General features: G+C 44.0%; 1 protein-coding gene across 1 annotated transcript; it reads left to right on the top strand.

Moving 5' to 3' along the window:
* The first annotated feature begins 6,786 nt into the window (after window positions 1–6,786).
* Window positions 6,787–18,296, top strand: LOC131266095 (uncharacterized). Its single transcript, XM_058268453.1, has 3 exons — window positions 6,787–7,103; window positions 16,189–16,679; window positions 17,974–18,296. The coding sequence occupies exons 1-3, from the start codon at window positions 6,787–6,789 to the stop codon at window positions 18,294–18,296; spliced, it is 1,131 nt and encodes a 376-aa protein (XP_058124436.1).
* Window positions 18,297–26,248: the final 7,952 nt, after the last annotated feature.

Below are 26,248 nucleotides of genomic sequence, written 5' to 3'. Positions count from 1 at the left end.
TTCTGCGCTTGTTCAAATAATTTTCCAGCATCATCTAAAATTGAGCAAGTTTCAGGGTTGCTCCAAACTGCGGAGACTGGGGAGGAGGGCACGGAAAAGAAAATATCGTTATTGATTTTCATACGCGCCGAGACAAAGAGGATCAAGGAACGATGGACTAATGTGAAGAGAATTCGAAAGCCGAAAAGCCTTTAAAGTCAAAAGGGATGCCATAACTCATTGCATGTTTTTATGGCACCGGGCTTTATGAGGACGATGATGTGATGTAATAAAATTAAGCTGGTGAGATTTGGCAGCCCGTGGTGGAAATCTAATCTCGGGAATCGATTTTCATTAAAGGACGTGAACACTGCCCGAGTCCCAACGGCTTCCGTAGCATGAGCTCATCGAGCTGCACCGGTGAACGGAAAACAATGGAAGCCAAATTATTGATTCAAACCCTGGTTCACGGGTCGCTCTCGAGGGAGACCGCTTCCAGCATCCCGCCAACAGGCTGAGGCGTTTTTTGGCAAAGGCATTTCCTTTAGGTGATTCGCAGGCAAACAAATAACAAAAAAATATCAAACATTAAAAAACCCAAACCGGGGGGATTTTCGTGCCGAAATTTCAGCATCACGCGCAAGACAGGAATAACGATGAGGTCGATCATAAAAGTTCACGTCTCGTTCGATTCGAAGCTCGGCCAGAAAACAATTGGGTTGCTTGGATTGCTCATCGTCTCGCCTTTTTTCTTCCCTTCCCCCAATGAATCGCTTTCGAAACTCGCTTTACGGCGCAAGAACACACCGTTTTTACGATGTTTGCAATTAGTCACCCTGCTGGTGGATTGTCGCACAAGGGCACGAGAGCTGCTTACGTGTCGGGGAAATGACGGCCGGTGTCTTCTGCACGGTTGAACTCACGAACGGGAAAAGGATGAAGTTCCGCTTGTGCGGAGGAAAATGAAAACCCAAGAAAAAATAAAGAGGCATGCACTGAAGTTTGAAGTCCCGGCGTGCCCACAATGTCGAGCACGTCCGGAGGTGGAACATGGCGAAGAATGCACGCCAATGTACACAGCTCTACCATCCCAGAAGCTGTCAGTCGCGGAAGAAAGTGCTCGCTCGTTTGGGTTTTGTAAAAAGCCAACATGCCAACCGCTTGAAAGTCGGTAAACAGATAAATATCTGTAACACTTCGTGACTGGTTGCGATATTCTAGCCCGTTCGGCAAAACGACCTGGCACGGAAAGGCGAAAGAAAGCCGGAGCGACTACCCACCCTGTGTGTTTGTGGCACCTAACATGCTCCACGGACGGGGAGGATCCGGACCGATCGAGGTGGGGTGGCGGAACATCTTGTCACATGTTAAGATTATGACAGCCGGGGAAAGAGTCAAGTTGCCCTAAGCCCGGCAAACACATTGAAACGTGAAACGAGATACAGGCGAAGGTTTGTTCGAGAAGCAGGTCCCAAACGAAACCAAACCAGAAGAGAAGCCAAGCGAACGGATGTCGAGCTTACGTAACGCGGGTAGGGCCCGGTCCTCGACTACATTTAAATTAATTGTGTGCTCAGTTACAGACTAAATATGAACTTGAGGCCTGCACTCGAACCCAATCTATTGACAGGGAGGTGAAAAGTGTCACGTCGAAGCTTTTTCAAAGAGGTGTGAAATAAATCTTCTCACTCGAACACATGTTTACGTACGCCGGTTAAATACCGTTAAATGGGATTACGAAGATCATTCCTTTCCCACGTCAATCAACTGTCAATGGAGTAGTTTTATGTTCCGTTCTTGAACAAGTGTAGTACAACATCTTTTAGCTGGATCATTTTGAACTAGATTTATGGGATCGATTCATTTCATGAAGTTGTGGTTGTTTCTCTATCTTTACCTTTTAAGGGTAAAACATAAATTTAAAACCTTCACAGAATAATAAAACAGATTATTATGAATAAAATGTGATCTCCAGTTGTTCTTAGACGTACGTTGTTAAAACAATTGTAGTGAAAATAAAAATTAGGCTGAAATGTATAGAAAAGGTTGACTAAAAAACTTGCCGATTGAATAGGAATACAAATTGTAAATATAACATAGACTATTCTGCATTGCAGCAATTGAAATGACTCATTATTTGCAGAGACAGATCAATCTGTTACGGGACCTCAAGCAGTAGGATAATCGGGGCCTAACATTTCTATACCTAAAATTTGTCTGTCTGTCTTTAGACAAAAGTTGAAGTCATTTGTTTTATATGACCTTGTAATCCATTATACATGTTTGCAGTAGTGTCATATATTTTTTATGTTTGTTAATAGAAGTAAATTCCAAAAGTTGTAACCAAACTCTAAAAAAGTACTTAGGAAACATCAAGAGAAAAATTTTCAAAATAGCTATAATTCGAACCCTTTTTTTATTTTATAACTTTCAATCGATTTTTGATCCAGATTTGGTTTTTAATCATTTCTATACATTTATCTTTAATATGATGTGATACGTTATTCATATTTCTTTATTCACTGTTTGCATGTTGTTCTACATGTTGTTTTATATGTTGGAAATTCATCGTATTCCCCTCAGCAATCTAAACAAGTAAAAATCTCATTTCATTTTGTTTTACTTCTGTTAACAAATTCAAACCTATTCTACTGTTAAAAGAATAAATTTTTTGTAAAGATCATACAGATACCATGTTATGTTTTGATTTTTAAAGGAAGCGCAATACATTTGAAATAGATCTCCAATTATCAAATCGTTTGATTAATTTTGACATCGATTGGGATAAAAAGGTGAAAATAAACCATGATAAAGTATTATCAAAGTATACCGAAAATGTAACTAGAAAAAATATGTTCGATCTCGCTCGCTGCTCATCTATAAAAGTTAAAAATAATATCGGAGGTTTCTTAGGTTTTCATCTGATTATTTATAAAATTGTCTTATTATAATGTGTTCACGAGAGTTATGATCAAATTAAAGATAATTCAAATTAAGGTCAGTACAAAATATAATAAATGTACCTCCATCTTTTATTCAAAAATTCCATCATCTATTAAAAAATGCTGTTAATTCATCTATTGTTTTCTATGAAACTGTACTGTGTAATGTTGTTAACTTATCTCATAGAGAAGCAATATCCTCCTGTTCATCACAGCTCATGCAATACATGAATGAAACATAAATTGCTTCGTTCCTCGAGTGGTGTAGTTAATGACGAAAGTCAAACGTGTTTGATGGCCGTTATTTGTCTATTTCTTCCTCTAGTGTTTAGAAGTGCTTGTTCCGTATTACGTGCCTCAGCATCTCCCGAACAAGCTACATAGGTTCCCTGCAAGAATTTCAATTATCTCGCGCACCGTATCATTTCTTTCATTTCTTCTCTCGCATGTGGTCTATTTCCATCTGGAAAGCCCACGGCCGGCGAACGTGCCAGTGACAATGTGACACGCTTTTCGCACCGCGAACACACCTTCAGGTGTTAACGCAAACGAGCACTTCCCTCTCTCTCTCTCAGCATTAGAACTAGTGTCACTCTAGTGCATTCGTTTGCATCCCCCGCGGGACGATGAAGTGCACGTTGTAAAACAGTTTCCATCCCATCGTTATGCGTTTTCGTCCTTTACTTCTGTGTGAAGCAATCATCGAAGCTGTATCGCTCAACTGTGCGACCGTGTTCAAATGCAATAAGATATTTTTTGTCACTCAAAAACCTAAGGAGGTCGATTTGTTCAGTAAAATTGCCATGCCTCAACGTTAACGAACAATAAAAAGAAGTGTAGAAGGATATTAAAATGCTGACGCTGTTCAACCACTCTCTCTCTCGGCACCTTTCTGACCTCCGAGCGCCTGAGGACCGACGGGACTGCCCGGCGTAGTAACTTCGGTCACGAAAAGAAAGTGAATGAAAATTTAACTTACACAACAACCCCAACCCCTCCCCCGGCCATTCCCTCGCGCGTAACCTTCGGGGAAACCCTTGTTTCTGTTTTGTGATCGCTTTTTTTTTGTTTCACCCCCCTCCTGCCCCCAAACCCCTTTGTGGCGTGTGAGATATACTAAGAGTTGTGCTGATTTCGCCATTCAAACACCCACTCTCGAACACCAGCAGCCAACAACGTTCTCTCGGGCACGGGAAAAGTTTTGTTTGTACATGCGCAGTGGTGGAAAAGCCTTCCCGTGCCTTCCAGTGAGTGCTCGCACATGTCCACTTTTCCTGCGAACACCCAAAGGCAGGAACATAACGCCAGGACACTCAGTGGAAACTGTGGAGGGATTGGCGTGTGGCCCATTGGCCAGGATGTGCTCGTCCGAGGACGCTGCTGCTGAGTTGTGCTCGGGATTTCACCGTGGCAGGACGCAACAAAAGGGAACCAGCACACAGAACCCGAAACCCCCTGGCAGCAGGCAGAAGGACCTTCTGAAGAACTCTAGTGTTGTGTGGTGTAAGTGTTTAGGTTGAAGTTTTGCTGAAGGACCTCACGCAAGAGACCACATTTAGTTCCACCTCAAACCGTCGGTGATGTTTTCTTATGAGTGATCCGGGTTTCCCTGCGGGTGGTTGAAAACTTAGCACCGTTAATCCGCCTCCAGCGCCTTCTGCCGAAGCGGGCGATGCCGTAATCGATAAGGTGAACAACTGTGCGAAAGCCAAAACAAAGTGAAAAAGTTGTTCGGAAAACCCCGTGCTCGCAAGTGGTGGTGTACCAGGAACGGCTACGTTTCGGGCCGCAAACGATGAAGCGAACGGCACCAAAGGCGTAAGAAATAAAGTCCACCTGAAACCCTACCACCCGAAACCAACCACAAGCCAACCCAAATCATCAGGAGAGGAGAATTGTTCGATTTCATCCGAGGGCGTAAAGCGGAAAGTTGAAAAATAAAGGAAAAAAAGACAAAACTAAGCTGCGAATAGGAAAGCAACGATGGCGTTGGGGCCGGACCCCACCGACGTTACGGTAGCGTGAGTCGGGCAACAGCTTCCGCCGGGTTGCCGCCATCGAGTGTCGTTCAGTGTCGTTTGCGCGACCATCGGAAGTGGAAGCGTTTCCCGAGTGAGCGAGTGTGTGAGTTTTTCCTTCCGTCACGACTGTTTCGACCGCAGTTCCGATACGGACAGATTGGATCGGTACGAAAAAAAAAACACATCCCAACCGACCCACCAAAAACCAATTCTGTTTCCACGCGGGCATCGACAAAAAAAAAGAGAAAGAGTTTGTGCACAAATACATTTTTCTGCTTCGAACGTAGTTGTTGCCAGTACGGCGAACGCAACGAGTTGATTGTTTTTCGTCCACGAAACATAAATCAAATCCACCCGAAGTATTAAATCGAACTGTAAAAGCTGCCCGCTGCTGCTGCTACGAGCCTGACCGGGTCGAAGACGAAGACGGATCTCATAATTCCGCTCCGGATTAGTGGCACTGCGGCAACTTTATGGACCACTTGTTACCGTGATTCAATATTCGAACGCTGTTTCCCGAAGCCAAGCGAGCAACCGTACGGTTGGTCCCAAAACAGGGCGACGGCTGCCGAAAACGGCGTTGTCTTGCCCTCCGTTCCTACACCACCCCGTGGGGGAATTTCTCTCCGCAAGTAGCAAAACGAATAAAACAACCCGAATGGTAACATTTGTTGCACGACCAGTCCTTCGCTTTGGCGTTTGGAGACGAAAGTGAAGAAATCAAACAAACCGAACCGATGGCGGCGGAAATGCGGAAAACGGGAGGACGAAATTAAACTAGATGCTCGATAATCTTAAATCGGATTTCCGTTCCGTTCCTCGAGGGCCGAAGGCATCGGATCGCCATCGTCGACGCTGTTATGGGACGCCCTTTTCTTTACCCAGCACACACATAAAAACACAAACACACATACAGCAGAATGTGATAAAAAAAACCCCCGTCGCAGAGTACGAGCATCGAAATGTGGAAAAAATAAACACGACTTCGAACACGGGGCGGACTTTGGTGGAAAACAACCATAAATTGTGCGGCACACATGGTCGGAAGTAAAGGCGTATTGGGCCCAGGCATCCGGGTTCAAGTACGTACAAAACAAGCCCTGAATCACAGGCAAAACAAAGTCATCAAGAGATCACGTTGATATAGATTCGGATTCCGCACCGCGGTGGTTTGATTTTCGGCCAAAAGTGGGAGAATATGGACGAGCACCGTGACGACACTTGAGACACCTCACGGGTTGGGAAGAAAATGAAGGGTAAATGACAGCAACGAATGAAAACATTAAAATGACACAAACACGCCTTGCGAGTGAGTGAACGGCTTTCAACGAGCTCATTACCGAGGGGCGGTTGTGTATTCGTACACAGTATTTATACACACAAAGTTAGTGCAGAAGAAGAAGTGATAAAAATAAATTTTCCTCTCCCCCTATGACAACGCGCGGGTCAAAACCACCGTGCGCCTCCACCGAACGCGAGAATCCGTTCGAGTTCTTCCCCGATCGGGGGGGTGTTTTAAAAAAGGCATTTAAAAACCGGCCGTTTGCGGGCAAAACGGGGAATTATTTGTGAACATTTTTCATTGTCGACCCAGCACAGGTTGGTGGTTTTCGTGGGTGTAATTACAATATCTGTGTCAAGCTGGGACACGAGTGCGGGTGGTCCCGAAAAGTAGTGCAGATCCGGCGAATAATCCTTCACCGTGTGTGACGCGTGGGTGTTTACCTCGATGTTTGGCAAGTAAATAATAACGGGCCGGTTGAGGAATTTTGATTACCAGTGTCGTGTGTCGAGTGTGTGTGTTTGGTGACCGTGGTGCGGTCGAAACGGCACGCAAACTCATCATGGCCTTGCAGAAGAAGCTCTCCAGCAACGACATGGAGCTGATTTCGATCAACAAAGTCAACAACAACGGGGCGGGCGGAAGCGGACCGCCGAGTGCTGGGACCGATCCGAACGGGAACGGGCTGGCGAGCATCATGACGAGTGGCGGGGCGGCCGGCGGCTACCACGCGGGAGGTGGCGGCGGCGGAGGAGGCAGTAACAACAACAGCGTGAAAATGCCCTCCAAGAAGATCCAGTTCAGTAATCCCGAGTTTAGCATCACGCCCATCGAAACCATCCCCGGCAGTACGGTGAAGCCGGCACCGAGCCGTCGAAGGTAAGGGTGAGGGGGCGGGACGTGGGGGACGGATGAAGCTTTTCCTGCCACCCGAGGAAACCGGGGCCGAGGGGCAATTAAATGGGATAGTAATTGCTTTCTAAATGGCAATCGAGCGCTGCTCGATAAACTGTCGGGGCTGCCGGGCTGGAAATGGCGCACGATTAGCATTTGCGCTCGATGTCTCCCAAGGGGGGTGGGGCGGCCGTGTTTGCGTTCGGTTGCATAAAGTATCGTGGGGAGTTGAGAACTGCTGTACTTGGTCGACTGCAACCGTATCGTTATTGGGTGTTTGTTTCGATCCTTGAGATCACGATGGGTTGTTTTAGTTCTATCCGAAAAAAAAGCGAAACAACCGAAAAGCTCAAGAAAACAGCAATGTTAAACCAGGCCCGGAGAGAAAGTTTTGCAAATTTAATTTAAATCGGTGTTTTGGGAACGAAGGGCTGTCTTTCTATCCGTGATAATCCAACCGGTATTGAAGAACATACCGTCAATAATAATGATACGAAGCAGCTTTATTTTACAGCCACTTTCATGTATCGTATGAATGCTTTTGTTGTGAACAAGTTCACAACAGTGGAACTTCACTTTAATTTTTCTTTTTAAGTACGTTTACTACATTTAAGGCTAGTTTACAAAATCACTTTATTTTTATTAGTTATCAATGACACCGTAACTTTGTTGATAATTTAGTAAATGTTTGATCAACCCTACTTGGAAAATTACGATGTATCTTTATTAAATTCTGTTGGAATTTCGGAGAACAGTTTCGAACATTTCAAACATAACATATCCCTCAATTTATTCGTTCTGCTTCTTATAGATTGGGTAAACTTTCTCTTAAACCGTATCGAAATAGAAGAACTATAAACTTTTCCATTTTCCAATGGATATTATTGCGTTTAATATGATTGTTAATGATTCTTAAATAGAAGGTAAAATTTTGTAATCGAATTTTTCGAGCAAAGTTATGTGTGTTCAAATCTTTAAACAGCTCGCGAAGAGATTTTTTTATTTTGAGCCAGAGACATTTTACCCTTCCAGTTGAGTTTGTCTGTTCAATTCGCTTTAAAAAACTTATTTTGTCGATCTTTTGATTTATTCGAGATATTTCGGGTTTTTAATTATAATAAGCATGGGACACAATCCTTGATAAATATCGTTGATTTACCATTAACATCAAAAACATGTAAATACAATCATTTATGTATTATAAACTGTGTTTGACATGTTTCACAATTTAATTTGTATACCGTATTTTTCGGTGTGTAACGACCCACCCCTCTTAAAACATTATTGAATGTTTATAAAAAAACTCACTCTTTTTTTCTAATTTTCACCAGCTTTAACAATTTTATTCCTGTTTGAACAGTCACTCTACGAACGTAGATCTTCTTGGAGGTGATCCAAAATGCTTCTCTCCCGCAAGATTTCCATTCCCTTTTGCGCATTCAATCACTTTTAATTTGAAACAGGATTTATACGAAATATTCTTTGTTGGAGGCATGTTGTTAAAATTGCGTGATTTTGAAGACGAATACCAAATATAAATAAAAAAATCAATCAGTAGTAAACAAATCTTCAAAGTTGTCAAACAAGTCTCGAATCGTTCAAATGTTAATCGACCGGTAATCCATAAAGCTAGAATCGAAAAGTTATGAACCGTGTATAACGACCCCCTTAATCTGCCGTTGGTAATTTTTTAACTAAAAGGGGGCCGTTATACGCGGAAAAATACGGTATTTTATGTATCAATAACTTTTAACGACGTCCCCATGAAACAATTTTTTAACATTTCACTGGGTTCATGCTATTGGCTATATTAATTCATTAGTCAATTTTGCAAACATGAAAAATTCAATAACGGTTAGACATCATACAATAAGCAGCTGGTTAACTATTGTTTCAAGCATTACGACAATTGTTTAACACATCTTTTTTTTATTATTAGAACAAACAAGAAAGAAGCATCTGGTTTAATGAAAAGAACAAATATGCAAGGAGCTCTTATAACTTTTTCTTTTTTGTTGCGTTCCATCCTTGAGGTCCTTTCATCCATCGCGTTTCTTTCTTTGTCGTCAGCTCGTCACAAAGAAAACGATTCATTCCCATGCAAACCCATCCGTACCATCCTTGTGCGTACGTGCAATGAGGGATCGTCATGCGATGCCCATACACTCTTTTCCACGCCGTAAAAAAAGCATATGACATCCACTATCCGCACAGCTGCACGTGCAGCAATTAATAAGCAAACCAATTAAACCACCATCAACAACGCCACCAGAGACGCTCGGAACCTTCACACACACACACACATCGTCGGTCGAACTTGTTGGTTGCGTCGAAGCTTTAACACTGCGGCCAGAAACCTGTTGTCAAGGTTCGTTTGGTCTCAGTGTGGCGCGGTGATGGCACTGAAGTTGAAGTTGAAATTAAGACACCTCGTAAACGCGGGCTCCAAATGGCGCTGACTTTCGTCGTGTTGACGTTGAGCAAACCAATTCGCCCCGTAGCAGAAAACGGCAAAGCTTAATGCCACGCCGTGTACGAGAACGTAAGGGACAATGGATGTAAATAACGTTCGCTTCACGGTGGTGACGATCCAGACACGTGTCCGCTGCAAGAATGGCCTCGCCAATGGCAAGCATCCGTTCATCCAACCTCCTTTCTCCAAGCCGGATTGCTCCTTTCCCCAAGCAGTCTCTGTTCAGATAAGCAATGAAAGCAGCTAGCAATGAGTGCGATTTCGTAGGAGTGGAAAATAATCCAGGTCACGGGTGCGATCCTTGTGCAGGTCGCGTTTTTCACCGGCGATGTGCAAGTTGCGATATCACGAAACGAATTTTCCTGCTGCACCACTGCGCGGCCGTAAACTTTTCTCCCATTGCGCCAGGAGAGCCAGAGCCAGGGTCGGGGTGGCTATGGAAAACGTTGTCGGGGGTTTTTTTTTTATTTCATCCACCCTCGTAGCAATAACGGACATTACGAGACCATAAATTGTGGCAAGTTTCTTACCGTTGGCGTGGCGGTCGCGTTGTGTGCAAACTACCTTATGGTTGCACTTTCCTCCCTCGTGGCGTTCGGAAAATGCAACGCTCGTCCATTTCGAATGGACTCGCCGGTGCTGCTTTCCAGATCGAGCCAATTTTTCCATCGTATGTCACGGTGCAGTTTTTTGCGTTTTCCTTGTTTCATTTCCCATCTTGACCCAATTTCACGAAAAATCCCCCTGGAATTCTGCTCGCAGTGCTTGCCGTCGTACAAAGCGACACGCGCACGGCCAAGGGAAACCCGCCCAAGCCCGGAATTGGCATTCACCGAGCAACATTCACCGGGCGCCGAGCGAGTGCCGACACAAGAAACCCATTCCGGAGGATTTGTGTTACATATCAATCTGATAATGTCACTGGCAGGCGGTTCCGGGGGGGTGGGGAGAGTGTGTGTGTGTGTGTGCGGAAAGCGGAGAAAAGCATTCCGAAGAGTGAAAGTCGAAGCCGGTGTAGATTGAACCACGCCGTCGCCTAGCTCGACGCTGGAATATCTGGGCGTAGGACGAAGATGAGGCGGGGGTCTCGGAGCGGAAGGAATTCTTTTGCTCGGTGAATGATTGGGTGATAAATATTCAATGCGATTGTGCTCCGTATCGAGACTCCGGCAGTGGAACGCCTGGAGTCATGTACGCACGTCATCAGGTGGGAAAATGCGAAGGATGCTAAAGGATGGCAAGCCTTTCGTATTTATCAGAGCTTGTCGAGTGGATAAAAAAGGTGTGCAATTTAAACCTTTGTCAAAGCAAGCGCTGCACTACTACATTTTTCGCTTGGAACGTTTTTATCAGACGTACACAGAGTACCGTATTTTGAATTTGTTCATTATGTAAATCCCGTTACGACCCGACATTCCTTTTGGAAAAAGGATAACTAATTCTTAAAGGAAATTTTCGCTTTCATGCAATAATGATTCACATTGATTTGTCAAATGGAAAACTGCATTAATACAGATGTACATTTATGAAAGCTATAAAAGCTCTCGATATACATTTTTCAATCAAGATACCGTAGAATTTTACTTCAACTAAAACCAATTATTTTATGATTCATGAGGTAATTTTAACATTTAAATTACAGCTGTATGGTAAAGCATATTTATAAATAAGAGCCTAAGAAAAGCATGCGAATAAGACAGAGTTAGGCAAAAATATTAGTTACCGGAGTATGTTGATAAGGGAAGTTTTGAGGAGCGATAGTGTTAATAGTGAAATACAATTGTTTCAATAAGAATTTTGTAAGAAGCTTTACATAGAAATATTTAAAAAAAAAATTCAAAGTTAAACATGCTCAGTTCAACATGAAGTAACAAATGCAAGCATAGCAGATAAAAATCACCATGAACTACAACTTTATGAAGCTATAAAGGCACAGTGATGTTTTGAAGAGCGATAGTTTTAAAGGGATAAATAAATAATGTGGTTTCTATAATCATTTTGCAAGAAGCTTCACATGGAAATATTTAATAAAGTTTCGAAGTCAAACATGCTTTGTTCAATACTAAGTAACAAATGCAACATTTCTTTTTAATTTCCTTTTGAATGCTCCTAGATAGCAAATAAAAATCACCATAAACTACGACTTTATGAAGCTATAAAGCCATAAGCTGCATTTAAATTTTTTAACGCGAATGATTAATGGCCCGTTGCGATAAAGTTCGCGTTTGCTGGAGGGTACCGCTCGGTTTGGTGCTTTTTGTTTGCCTGTTTTTGCACTCTTTTACAACGGCTTTTGATGATTCTCCTTCACATTTATGGAAGCATAAAAGCAAATAGCAGCTTCCTGCGGAAATGGTGGGTGCAACAGGTGCAAACAGGAGTGTTGATTGTGCGGTCGATAGTTTAGCGAGAGGTTTTGTTGAAGGAAAACTTTTTTGAACATGCATAAAATGTAGTTGTATGCATGAATATACTCTATCCTTTTAACAGGAGACTATACTTCTTCTTGGCGTAACGACCTCTTGGTCATGCCTGCCCGTTAAGGGCTTACGAGACTTGTTTCCCTGTTGTACGTGGATAGTCAGTCCTCTCGTACAGGGGAGGGTCCGGTCACGGTTGGGATTCGAACCCACGCCGTCGAGGTGGTGAGCCCCGGCGCTCATGGGACGATTTTCTAACCGGAGATACCGCTCGGCTGTCGCGGACCCCCCACTATACTATAATATGTTAAACCGTCTTTAGGTTTATACTAATATAGAAATGTTTTGTTTTTACCACATTCCCGAATCAGTTTTTAATTTTTTTTAAATTCTTTCATTAACTCAAAAAATGTTGCTGAAATTTATTCGTAAGAAGCCTACAGACATTCGGTACGATGCATTTTACGGCGTACCGCAACGGTCGATATACCTCAGCTACAATGATAGCCTTCGGCGGACCGTGGGATGCATTAAACTTTTCCGAACAATGCCAGCAATATCAACACCGTTTAAAAGTTTGCAGCTTTTCACAAACCCTTTTTGGCGCACATAACGCTCACAGGCGAGGCAAGCGAGGCAGAAGGGAAGGGCTAAAAGAATCGGAATACTTTTAAAACATTTGGCAAAGGGTTCGCCGATGAAACCCCGTACCGAACGGCCTGAAGCAAACCCGAACGGGACAGATAAGTTCTAACGTCAATGAAAATATGTAGCTGTTTGTGTGCTCGTACCGAAACTGGCCGGACTTTCCCACTGGGTCGAACGAAGGAAAAGTTTTAGCTAAATGAATTGGCTTTCTTTTTTTCTGGTTTCCCTCTCTCTCTCTCTCCCTCTCTCTCCCGAAAATGTCAAGGTTAGCGTACTTGGCCGGCCGGAGTGTCGAGCGGTTTTATTGCTGGCGAGATTAAAAATAAAACAGCGGAAAAAGGCAAAACCTTCTGCAGCAAAAGTTTTTCCCATACCGTCCCGACCCGCTTAATCGCTTAGAGGACTGCCTGGAGTGTTTTTTCAAGGAAGGGTTTTGTTTTATGTGTACTTTCGGTGCTCACATATCTGAAGAGCGTATCGCAAAGTTCTTTTGTACAAATTTGTCTAGAAATTTCTAAAAGAACGAGATGCCTATCATTTGAAACTTTAGAATATTTTCCACGCTGTTCGCAAACATTTCACCTGTGAACTAAATTATCTTTGAAACGAACTTGAACCTTTCCGATGCTGGTGGTAAATGCTTCTTTTGCGTACGACACCGAAGGAAACTGAAAACCGTTTTATAGCAGAAAAGCATGATGATGTTAGAAATAAAAGCAGTAGTATAATTAAACATCGTGCGACGAAAGGATTATTGAAATACATGCTATCGAAGACCATTCGGGCACCATTTTCATTGGAAGCAATATCGCCGCTCGAGTGGGTGAAAAACTCTCCCTACATTTACGTCATCGAAATTAGGATGGCCAGAATTAATCATGACCCAGCCCGCAGCCTACCAGATGGACGATCGAACCGAGCCGGCAAGTGACGCACGCGTGCAGATCTTGCCCTTGCGTTCCAATTTCCCATCTTAACCTAGAACGGGCGCACACGGACGACCAAAAGGTAATTTGGTTTGATAAACTACGCTGCTTATTGGGGCTTTCCTCACGTGTCGGCACTCGTTCGTGCCCTCTGGTGCGTCCGGGTGGGCCTTTTCTTCCGCTTCTTTTGAGGAAAAACCTGGCGACCTGGGTGAACCAGCCACGGCTCGAAGAGTGGTCCACCGAACGTAAACGTAAGCCGACAGGAAAAACTTAAGAATGACTAAATGGAATCTTAAATGTGTGGCTAATGGAGTGTCGGTCGGAGATGCGATAGCGTCCGATTGCCTTCCATTTTCTATTCACCCACCCACCGTTTGTGTAAAGTGGGCTGAAACTTTTCTTCACAATTTAGAGGCACAAGATGCGTCGGAAAAACTGTACATGAAGCGAGCGGGAAGAAAATTGATGGCAACATTAATGGTGTAGGCCAAGTCGTCGCAATGCTTGTCATTAGAAGGAAAAATAAAATACGACAGAAAATGTGAAAATAATAGTACGAAAATACGGAAAGAATTGCCTACACCATTTGATTGCTTCTAGAAGTATTGGCTCATTATATGTCATTAAAATGATGAATTTATTATTATACTCGGTATCTGTTATAGTGTCTTATGGCTATAGTTTTGTGTAGATCTTTTGTGATCTAATTTTACACTTGTACAGTGCATATTTTTCATAACGCTGTTTTTAAATTGAGCAGATTTATTTTCCTTCGCCAAATTTTAATTTTAAGGCACAACCGATACTTGATAAATAAAAGCAACCATATTTAAAAACAACAAACGAAAGCTCACTGATAGTATTATCATCGTTAAAGAAATATCCATTTTTTTAAGATATATTTCACAAATGTTTTCAAAGTAAAAACCATAATTTCTCGCAATTCGCAATTCGTTTGGAGCTCACCTTTACACACACAAAAAAGCCCGCACACCGTTCCGAATCAACAATTATATCCGATTTTTTGGATGATTTTCCGCAGTCGTTGATGTGATTACGACATTGAGTCCATTCGGGCAAAAAACTTCAAACGGAGATTTGCTTTTGCTTCGGTCACTTAAAAAAAGCTGAACCGGACAGTGATTCATAGTGATTTGGAGCGCAAGAAGCGAGGAACAACGCAACCTTCAGGGAAAGGAAGGGGAAAACACAACTCGCCTAATCTAAAAGTAATTTATGTTAATGATAATTCCACGCTTTCTTGCCACCATTGCATGCGGGAACCGCGGACGAAAAAGGGCCAGGATGGTACTGAACCAAGCAAGAAGCTGTTGTATTCATGCGATTGTGGCTTGCTGGAGCGAACGGGTGGTACGCACTCGGGAGTGTTTTGTTTCGTGCCGTGCGTGAAAAGCCGTTAAGAGTCGAACCCGTGAAGTCGAAAATAAGTCATAAATCAAAGAGATAAGAATGCTGAGGCAAGGCGCGAGTCCGGAGCCTTAATCGTACGCCGATCATGCGGTGCTCGGAGCCGCATTGCCACGCCTCGGGGGCCTTTCCCGGGGAACGTGAGGCCTGCGGAACTGCGGCGTGTCCAAGTGTCACGCGAGCTTACCGCTGTGCCTTACCGACCTTCCGGAAGGATTAGAGCTTGCTAGGCGAAGGACGCCGATCCTGGGAATACCAGGAGAGGGGGTGGGGAAAAAGAAACAGAGGAATCAATTTATATTCACTGCAGTGAGACACAACTGCACGTCACCTGTCATCGGTGTGTCAGTTGGTGCCATATCGTTCATCTTCGCCCGGAGGCGAAGGGGCAAGGACACGTGTCCAGCATCCTCATTTCCAAAGCCTACTAGTTTCCAAAGTTTTCACCGTGACTTTGGCAGTACGATACGAAGCTTCGACGGAGGCTCATATATTATTCACTCCAGTACCGATGATTTAATCGGAGCCATAAATTTCCCCACAACACTAAGCTCGCTCAACTCCAACTAAGGGTAAAGACGTTCCACTTACCGTGCACAAGTGTCGCCAAGCTTTGCCGATGGTGTGTCATATCGCAATGGAGATGGAAGTGCTTGCTCCTTGGGGAAACATTTTTCCTCGCTCTATCTCAAGATCTTTAAAGTGAACAGCAAATCGCAGCGCACTTGAACTTCCTTCCTCAAACCGATGGCACAGCAAGGCTGTGGTCTATAAACGTGTGTCTCGTTTGTGCACAAGGATGTGCTAGGAAGAGATTGTTTTTCCTAAACGGTCAAGTGAGACCGACCCCATAAGACCTTCCCAGACTATTTGGAGCCATTGTTGCAAGTGCTTGTGCTGGAGCACTTTTTGGTCTTGTGAGGTGAAGGTCATGAGTTTACTTCGGTCGAGCGAGGATGAGAAAGTGTGGAATTAATTGAAATGATGTATGGTGACAGGGAGGGTTCGTTGGTGATAATTAATTATCAATACGAGTAGAAGTTAAATAAATGATACAAGCATTTTTCCTTGAGATTTATAACATTAAGCTTCAATTCAATTAAATACTAACTAAACCTTTGCTGGGAAATAAACTTTTATAAACTCCTTACCTACTTTTCTGATTTACCCAGGGAGGAAGCGATAGTGATGGCCAACCTCCGGAAACGGGTGGCCGCATGCGATCTGAACAAAAATGGCCGCAAACCACCGCCAGCCTCCGTGGCCGGCCTGGATGACATCAGCATCAACGATACGGGCCAAACGCAGGACGCGCTGGACAACAGACCGCTGCTACCGAAGGCCACCCCAACCGAGCAGCGCAAGGAGCGTTCGGCGAAGGGCGGCGCCAACGGCGGTGGGGAGGCGGCGGGCGGCGAGGATTCGCCCAAGGTGAAGATCGTCATGGACAAGGAGTTTATCTTCGAGTGTCTGTGCTGGCACAACGAGTACCGGATGCGGCACGGTGCGCCGGCCCTGAGCGTCTCCTCTGAGCTGTGCGAGTACGCCAAGCAGTGGGCCAACCATCTGGCCAGCACCAACGAGCTGTACTACCAGAGCGGCACCAACTACGGCCAGAACATCTTCTGCTGTCCGGCCAACAGCCTGCTCACGGATCTTTCCGGTAAGCAAGGCGATTGATCTATTGGCTTAGAATTTTGATTTATCACATTTCTATTTAGGTGGTTATTTGAGGTTTCTGCAGTTTTTGACAAACAGTCTCATAAAAACTAAATATTCAACATTCTTTCACTAGCCGTTTCCGACGAACTAGAGTATGTAATAATGCATAAAAGTTAGAGTTAAACAAACGCATTTATATGGTTTGGTTTTTTATAAATATTCATAGTCTTCTTGAGGTTTACAATGCCGTTTGTGAAAATAGTTACAATTTTTATCAAAAACTCTAAAAAGGCGCTTATAAAGTCTTATTATATTTAAGTTTCCGGACAAAGTATTAAGTATTTCAGACAAAAAACAGGTTTAGAAAAACAAAAGAAAATAATAAAAAATGTTTTTAAATACCTCAAGATAATAAAAAATACCTTATGTTGTAATCAATCTCTAAGATGTAAAAGAAATACATGATATCAATTAATTTGGCTAGTTTGCAAGATGTTTTATTTTTACGGTTAAAGAATTTCTACCTTTGAAAAAAGATAGTAACTTGTATGTTAACCCCTTCACAGTCCCGCCAAGTCGAGAAAATGGTTCAAAAAATTGTCACACTGCTTTTTTACAGTTTTGTAAAATTTTTGGTCTAAAACCGAAGAAAACATTATTGTTTTCAAAAAATTTTAAGGTTTGAATTGCTTAAATGATGGTAAGTTTACGTATGTGTTATTTGTGATTGTGATCATCAATAATTTGCCAATAATAAGTAAAACTTTGGTTCAATTGCATCGACTCGTGTCAAATAAATGAATCAAAGATGTTTTAGAAGAAGGTGCACTCCAAATAATCGCCTCGCAACGAGAGTATAAACAAAACCCCGAGACATAAATCTGCCCATTATTACACATTTGAGACACTATTAAATGAGCAAGGCAGTACAAAAATCTATTTGCTTGCCCAAATCAGACTCAGACGTTTATGAAACCTATGTCAAGTGAGCTTTTTAAAACTGCAAATTTACAACAATATACTTCCGATTGAAGTACATTTGTTCTTGAATTCTGTAAAAGAAATAGTATTAAATTAAATTAAACATAACAGTAAATTATGATATTTAGTTTATAGTGTAAACTCCAGGAAACAATGTAATGGTTGAGGTAGAGTTGCACACGGTCAAAACTCCGCAATTCTAGTGTTAACTTAGAAAAAGAGCGTCTATTTGTTTGAATTCACACAACAAAAAAAACACATCACCTGTTAATGTATATCCTTTCACCTTCCCCCTTTTCCTCGTCCCATCGCAGGTCAGGAAGTGGCCACCTACTGGTACAGCACGAGCCGCCGGTACGACTACTTCAAGGAGTCGCACCTGCTGCACACGAACGTCAACACCGGCCACTTCTCGCAGATGGTGTGGCGCGGCAGCCGATACTTCGGCGTCAGCAAGTCGATCTCGAAGACGGGCAAGCTGTTCGTGGTCGCGTACTACTACCCGGCCGGCAACGTGATGGGCGAGTTCCGGCAGAACGTGCTGCCACCGATCGTGGCCAACGAGGAGGCCGCCCCGTCGCACCTGTCCCGGCCCCCGTCCGCCAAGGACCTGGAGAACCTGAGCGCTTCCCACTGAGTAAATAAGAAACGGTGTTCCATTATGTAACATATAACGCACTTCCTGAGCAAATCACTAGCCGAGTGGATGAAGTCGGTCGCTGTGTGGCGGAGTTGTGGAGGGGGCGGTGCGTAGCTCACCTCTCGCCTCTCGCAAACCGGACCCGGAAGCCGGCCGAACAAAACACGCACAGCTTCCAAGCCTTTTTGTTTTTCTTCGGACCGAGCGCCTCGGAGCGCTTTCGAACGCCGAACGCCTTCCGAATACGCTGCCATACGTATGTTGTTTTTTTTCACTGCCCCCTTGGGAGGCCGCCATCTTCAACGGGTAATTAACGCCCTCGAACGCCCGCAGAATCCTTCGACGGAAGGTGAACATTTTCTCACCATAAGGCGCACATTTTCCGACTGTCGTTCTCGATTACGCTTGGCTGAGTGGCATTTTGATTAACGAAAATGGATGCATCATGGCCGAAACAGAATCTTACAAGTCTTCTTTAAAACAGAACTCTTTTGACTCTTCCCATAGAGACCGTTCTTCCACAAAAACAGAGCTACCTTTCGGAAAGCACTAACTGTGACGTGCATTAAATAATTTTTCGTTGCTATAGGAACACAAAACAAGCCATTATAGAAGCAACTGACAAGCGTGAACTGATAAAGAATGCTTCCCAATAAAAATAAACTGAACTGTCTCCCGCAAAGACGCTTCGCTGAGAAAAAAGCACAAACTCTACTCCGTTTTAGGTTGCCTAGAAACGACGTGAACTGATGAATGTTTTATACAAAAAGCAAACCAAAGTCTCTAGTGGCTAGTGGAAACGCAGGTACCGCGGGCAGATTTTCCAATTCCCGAGCCTGACGCGTGAAAACGTCTTTCAGAATGGAACCATGCTTCCGGAGCGTAAACGCAGAAGTAGACAACGTCACATAACCCTGCTGCCTCGATGTCTAGCGAACTATTCCCGCTGTATCGCCGCTGCCTGCTGCTTGTTTTTTAAACGAAATAAAACCGGCGCTTCTAACTGTGCATTAGAAAATTACGAGAAAGCGATTGGGCACCGTTTTTGAAGCGAACAGATGAAATACAAATTACTCTCAACGTACCACGCGGACAGACTCGTTCCCGAAGAGTCGTGTGGAAAGCCGGCCGGCGGCAGGTGCGTCATGAATGTGTGTGTGGGTGAGTGTATGTGCGTGTGATGTTGTTCTATAGATGCAGTGAAAGAGAGCAAGAGAATATGAGTGAATGTATCTGCGTGTATGTATAGGGTAAGCTTACTAATAACTAATCAAAAGGGAAAACAAATGAGCACGAAAACGGCACGCAAACCATGCGTTACGGAAGGTTGTTAATAGAAAAGGCTATGTGGGAGGGAGGGGGTGTTAAGCAAATAACGAAACGATGTAGAGCTAGAATTTATTACACAAACAAAACGATCGCTCAAATGCGATAAAGCTCTTATTAGGAGGGATTTACTTGCGCACGTCAGCAATCATCGCATACGTCATCGTCATCTAATAGCTAATCTTAGAAATCAAAAACTGTTGCGGCGAATCCGGTGGGGTGGGTGAAATCGTTTCGACGATTAATTTAAGCGAGCAACCGGGGCTTCTTTGTCGCCAAAAAGTACCCCCAACCCGCGGCCACCGCGGCGAGGAGGGAAAATTTGAATGGAAACCTTGTACGCAAATCAAAGAGAAAAGCACCAGCCGTGCCGTTAACCCGTGCAAAGGGTTTGGGAGTCCCGCGAATCAAGGTGTCATTAATTATTCGTATAATTAACATAAATTCATCAGAAGCACTAACCGGATCGGTGAAGAGAAAACCTCCGGTCCGAAACGAAATGAAGCGAATGAAGTGAAGGAGGGAAAACATGTTGAACCATTTCTCAAGTTTCTTTCCTTGCCCGGCGCAAAACATCGACACCAAAGTCAGCTTTCCAGGGGGCGTAGCGGGTTGGGATCGTTTTCACCTGGACACCGACCACTGCCAGACTCTCCGCACCACCAGGCGCCTCCATGGCGGAAAACCCTACCTTTTTCCGTCGGGCAAACAAATACGCAAAACCCAACGACGGCAGCTCGAAAGGCATTTTGAACTTTGGAAGATAATTAATACTTTCCCAACACTTTCACCGGGAGGGAAGACACGACGACGTGGGATGGTGAAATTCAGACCACTTTTCCAAGCATTTCACCTGGTGCGACGGTGTGTGTACTGATTCTGGGGCTGTCGATTAGGTCGTTTCTTCGTCACCGCCATCGCAAACCGAAGGGACAAGACGATACTCTTTTGCGAGGCGATAAGCGAAACGGGAAGCATATTTTCCACGTGGCGTGACAATCGGTGGTTTTCCGACATCATCGTCGCGCACCAAGCTTTCCGTCGGTGATGTTTATTCACGTTTTCACACGTCGTGTGGACATATCGAGAGACACGCCGACAGCGAGACGTTTGGATGGTGGAAGATTTTCCGCAGCAAATGTTTTTCCACGAGCCCGAATTTCAATTTATTTCAATTGAAATGGCTTCCCGCTGACATGTGTTTGCCTCTGATGTGGGAGCGTTGGCAGACAATTTGTGCTGGATTTATGTTTGAAATGTGAAAACTCTCACATTCAATAGCAACAGCTTTCAAAGAGAGAAATATAGTCACTCCAATGAACCTGTCTGGTAATTTAATTCTAAACATTCACGTGCAGAAAATTATTTCTTTTTTCCAGCTTGGAATTGTAGGTATTGATTTTAAAACTTGCAAAATACACCAAGCTAACGTTTGCATTAACAAAAATAGACAAATTTTAACGACTTTTCATGACAAAAACTGAAAACGCTAGCAACTTTCTGTTGCAAGAAAAATAAAGAGCAGCATTTCTTTTAAATTCAGAACAAGTTTGAAAACTGTATCATTTGAATTGAATCCGCCTTGGCCAGAACATTAAACCATCTACGTTTAATTATATGTTGAAGTGTCCAGCTTTATCGCAGACCACGTGACCAAAAATTATTTAAAGCCAGACGGCGACAAGTGGTAAAAAACCCTGGTACTTTTTGTTACTTTTGAAGCTTGTTACAGTATATTTAAAATATCTTGGGGTCCTTTAACTTCCATAGAACGCCATATCGTGGCTGAAAACCAGCGAGAAGGATTTGCACAAAGTCGCTGTTCTTCCTGTCAAGACTTCCGGCGTATGGAGAAGTGTATAGTGTGCAGTTCCTTCCGGAATTAAGCAACTTGGTACGTGGTACAGTGGTTTGGACATACCTGGCCACAGTAAATCATACCCAAAGATCATCGGATAAATTGAACGGGTCAAATATAATTGATATACCCCACGCTGCTAACCCTCCTGACCCACCTTACCACACTGCTAACCCACTTCATTAAATTAGCTTGGTTAACTTTTTTCTTATCGCCGATGAAAATTTGTCTATTTTTTTTTAATGCAAACGTTATTCGTCAGTAGACAATAAGATTTAATGACAATTTAAAAAGGTTTTAAAACGCAGGCAAAGATGATTCATCTTACTAGCAGGATTGTGAACCGAACTTTAAGTTTAAATTACACGTAAATAATAACAGGCTTAATTTTCTCAGACATCTTTGAACATTCAACCAACCTAAATGTTTATGAACATTCAAAGAAAACAAAAAAACATTGCTTTTAATAACATCATAACCAAACCGATAACGAAACGATGCGATCGAAAGGGCCCCCAGGAAAGATTAAATATTCACGACCTCTTTCAATCGCATTCAAGCAGTTGGCAATCAAATCGAACGACTCCTATTTTTCCGACGTACTCTCCCCTCCCCGGGCGGGTCGAACCCAATATTAAACCGGTTCAAAATTCATCAGTGCTCGGTATGCAATCAATCTGCGATTGAAACTTCATCTGCGCAATCAGAAAACACACCGGGAACATGCCGGTTCGGATCCGTTCCCCCGGCCGAGCCGTAAATGCATTATAGAAACAACTTTTTTTTTCTAATCCTTTCCTTATCAAAGCTTTCAAAACGGAGGACAGGCATTTAAATTTATGTCGTTCACGTTCGATGCCGTCCAATTGTGGGGGGCAGGAAAAATAGAAGCAACACATCTGCGCACGATCCCACCAAACACGTCGTGTCTCGCCAATGCAGGCAAATCCCGGAGCCGGATTTGAACTAATTCAGTTACCCGAACTGAACCGGGGGGAAGATAAAACTAAACTCGACTCGAACACTCGGTCGAGGGTGGGAGGGGAACGGGTGGGAGAAGAGAAGGAGGAAAACAAACTGCACCCAGCTTGCCATTTTCCACACCGAGCTAGAATTTCCATATCAGGTGCGAGCTTTTCATGCGTGACGGATATAAGGGAAATTGATTTCGTATGACCCTGCGGGCAGGAGAGGGTTTTCTTTTCGCCCTTCCTCTCACGGGCTCGGCATTGTTAGTTTGTGGGAAATGTGTGTGTGTGTGTGTGTGTGTGTGTGTGTGTGTTTTCCGGAGGGCTTCGGTGCAATAAAACGGGTTTTCGCGCAAAAACCCATTCTTACCCGAAAGAGAATTGTTATCGCCCGGCGGGAACTCGCTTTTGTAAGCGTTTCGCTTTTGCCCGGACCGATATGCATCTCGTCATTGCCATCATCACCGCCATCATGATCATCATCGCCCTCCGGTAATAGTTGTCCCGTCTGCCAGCCCCCACCTTTGCCCCGAACCTGCCCGCGCACCGATCGGAAACGTTCCAATGAGCGTTCGGAAACTGTTTTCTCCTCTGATGTGGGACACAATAAACTTTTATGCTCCCCCAAAACGGTCCCATTTTCCTGTCACAAGGGTAGTTGAGCATGGGGCGAACACGGGTGGATGAATGTACCCCCCCGGACAGGCCGACAGCCGGAGTGCACCGTTTATGCGGCGGTTCGGTGACAATGGATCCGCAGTCGACGTCAGAGTATTTCCATCCTTCTCGAAGGCTGCCAGCCACATCACGGCCACGTCGTTGCCAATTCGTGCCTTCGTTTTTTTTTTTGTTTGCTCGTCGTTTACTGAGCAAAGCACACAGCATCCCTTGCAGTTCCTCCATTGTGCAGCGCCGATTGACGCGGTTGGCACCCGTTTTTCCGACACACTTTTTCCCTCTCTCACGCTGCAAGCGGAAGGTAATGTTGTCCCTTTGCCTGCATTCATTTATCGTTCTTGCCGTCTTCGATGGAAACAATTGGAGCGAGAAAATGGAAAATCGACGGTCCGAGGGCTGTGACGGCCGTCGTTGCGGTTACGGGGAAATTGCGAGCGCTTGTAGTTTTGTCGCTCTGTGACAGAATGACAAAGTGTCAGCTAAATAATTAGGTTTAATTTATTTACGCTCGGCACATGTTGTCTCCATTTTTTTTTTTTTTTGTATTTTATGCGTTCACAAACGATGAAAATTGAGAGCAAAAAAAATCGAAACGGTCAGGCAATGTGACTTTCTGCAGGACATGCACTAGTGGTGGGAAGCGAAGCTAACACAATTTCTGTTCAATTGTGCACCAACTGCAACGCTGGCAGCAATTAAAAATAATGTTAAATCAATACCCGAACCAACGGACCCGGTTTGTGTGGCAAACGACACGAAGTTGTATTAATTTAATTATATTTGCGTTCCAATTAACGTGCCGTGCGGTTTTGCGCATCAGTTCCCCCGTTCGGGTCAAGTTTTCTTCGCGGCGCGCAATTGAAACCAACGAAACAACCCCGCGCACCCAATATTTACCCACTTCTGCCCGATGCAAACGATGAAACCCATAACAACCCGCTGGCCGGAAACGTCGACGACGGCAAACTGTACTATAATCATCGAAGTGGAACACACTAAACTTTCTCGATAAACTTTCAATTTGTGCAACCATCGCCTTCTGAGAAGTGCCACAAAAGTCGTCGGCATGCGCGGCTCCACGTGGCTTTTTTTTTCGTGCGCCACCAGGCGCCTCCATTCCGGTCCCGGTGGTGGGTGGGTTAAACATTAATCCACCGAAAGGCGTCCCGTAACTGGCGCCGCACAACGGGTTATCGTGATTCATCGTTGCGTGGTCTTTGCAGCAGCCCTACCGACTCGGAAAGCCGGTCGATTCATAATTTCACAACGTGTTTCCGTACGCTGCTTTCCCCGGAACCCTCACCGGTTGTGTGGGTGTGAATGGTTTTCGGCCAAACCCCGCGGTCGGCTTTGGGAGAATTGGCACGAAAATTAAATTAAACACTACCAACTAAGCTTTGCCCTTTCCAGCGCAGCATCGTTTCGGTGAACTTGGGCTGCCCGTAAGAAAAAGTTGGTCCTATTTCACGATCCGTCACGGTGGCCGATGGAACGCTTTTTGCACTGAAGCTGAGGGTGAACCTGCTTAACTTCGAACATCATCGCGTTCTCGTGTCGGTTTTCCACCCGTGAGGAAAAAAGAGCTAGCCGATTTAAGATTAGGCGTTATTAATTTTTATTTTACTTTCGCTCGACGCACCGAAACCAGAAGGTGGTCTCACCAACGAGACACAGGTCCACTCGGTGTTGCTTCTTAAAGAGGAGGAGGAAGAATTTAAATCTATGGCCTGTTTGTCGGTGGCAAGAGGGTGTACCGAATTGATTCGGTAATTCAACGAACTACGTGTCGGTCTTTAGGGTGATGAAGGATAAGACGGCCGCACATTTTAGTGCCGATAGAAAGAGGGTCCCCTTTTTTTCTGTGGAGGATGCAAATTGGTTGAAAAATACGCACTCATTCAACATCTGTTCAATTGAAAGTTTCCATGAGAAAACTTTTCCTCGCTACAAGTCCATTAAACAATTATGCCACCAGAAGGGTTTCTGTTACTGTTCATTACGGGTATTGATACCTAGCGAAAGGTTTTCTCTTTTGATTTTGTTTTCGATGAATACAAATACGTAAGGTTCGGAGAAATTGTGGTAAAAATTTTCCGTAAAACCGAAGCTAAAAATTCCCTTGGAATCTTCAATTTGAGCCATGTACTACTACTTTGGTTTGCTATCCTTGCTGAACATTTTAAAAGTGAACAAGTTTATCAACTAAGCAGTAAAAATTGCGTAAATACATGTTTGTAAAATAATTTGAACGATTAGGCACAAATAATTCGGCTGAAACAGTTTCTTGTGTGTAAGTTATCTTTGTTATTAAATTAAGGAAATTGTGATCAATAACATCACCATGTGGTGATTAACTTTTTGTTATGTTCTCCATTTCCTTCTTTTGATTGAAAACATGTAAATGAACATGTAAATTAAATTAATAGTGTAAACTAGATAGAATTGATTTTGTTGTGTAACTACATTATCCAAACGTTTCCGTTCTTTCGAAACGCAGTTCCTAAACAGCGTAAGCCGCATGGGAAAAATACGAACGAAACTAATTTTTCCCGACCATGAATTATGTTGATCTAACTCAATCTCGTTCACCCTCCCTCCACCGTTTCCGTTATCAAATTATTCCCAAGACAATCCAACCGACCAGCATCCCGAATGCTGCAGATAAATATGTTCATCCGATCTTGTGGTAAATCGCTCGGAAACATGGCGCCCCTCCTCGGGCACAATGCCGTTAATGGCGCTTGATTGGGCATGAAACAACTTGGGTGAGGTGTGGTAAGCGAAGGCAGACCGGAAGCAGCCCCAATCACGGCACGGCCCGGATCGCATTACGGTCGACACAAGCCACTCTTTACCGGATCGGAGGCGGATAATTTTTCAGCATCATTCGCCCCCGATGACGGACGCCGCTCCCAGTGGAATCCGAATTGTTACAAATTACCGTCACTACCGGCCGGTCGGGGTCCGGTTGATCCGTCGTGCCTCGGGTGGGTTATTCCGAGAAAAAAAAAAAAAACAGAGTCCAACCCTCGAAACCCCTTTGCTAGCGTGTTTTTCTTTCTTTCGTTTTCGTTCGAGCTTAGGTACGAGAGGCGAATCTTTAATAAGTTCCGAACAGG

This window comes from Anopheles coustani, chromosome 2 (assembly GCF_943734705.1).
Source record: "Anopheles coustani chromosome 2, idAnoCousDA_361_x.2, whole genome shotgun sequence".
NCBI classification, from domain to species: Eukaryota; Metazoa; Arthropoda; class Insecta; order Diptera; family Culicidae; genus Anopheles; species Anopheles coustani.
The sequence above is the reverse complement of the archived record's forward strand: the minus strand, read 5'-3'. Positions and strand labels throughout refer to the sequence as shown.

What these genes read in the sequence shown, in the direction of transcription:
- LOC131266095 (XM_058268453.1), top strand. Translation starts at nt 6,787, where the DNA reads ATGGCCTTGCAGAAGAAGCTCTCCAGCAACGACATGGAGCTGATTTCG. An exon ending in CCGGCACCGAGCCGTCGAAG is followed by an intron (nt 7,104 to 16,188) that starts GTAAGGGTGAGG and finishes TGATTTACCCAG; the next exon opens with GGAGGAAGCGATAGTGATGG. An exon ending in CCTGCTCACGGATCTTTCCG is followed by an intron (nt 16,680 to 17,973) that starts GTAAGCAAGGCG and finishes GTCCCATCGCAG; the next exon opens with GTCAGGAAGTGGCCACCTAC.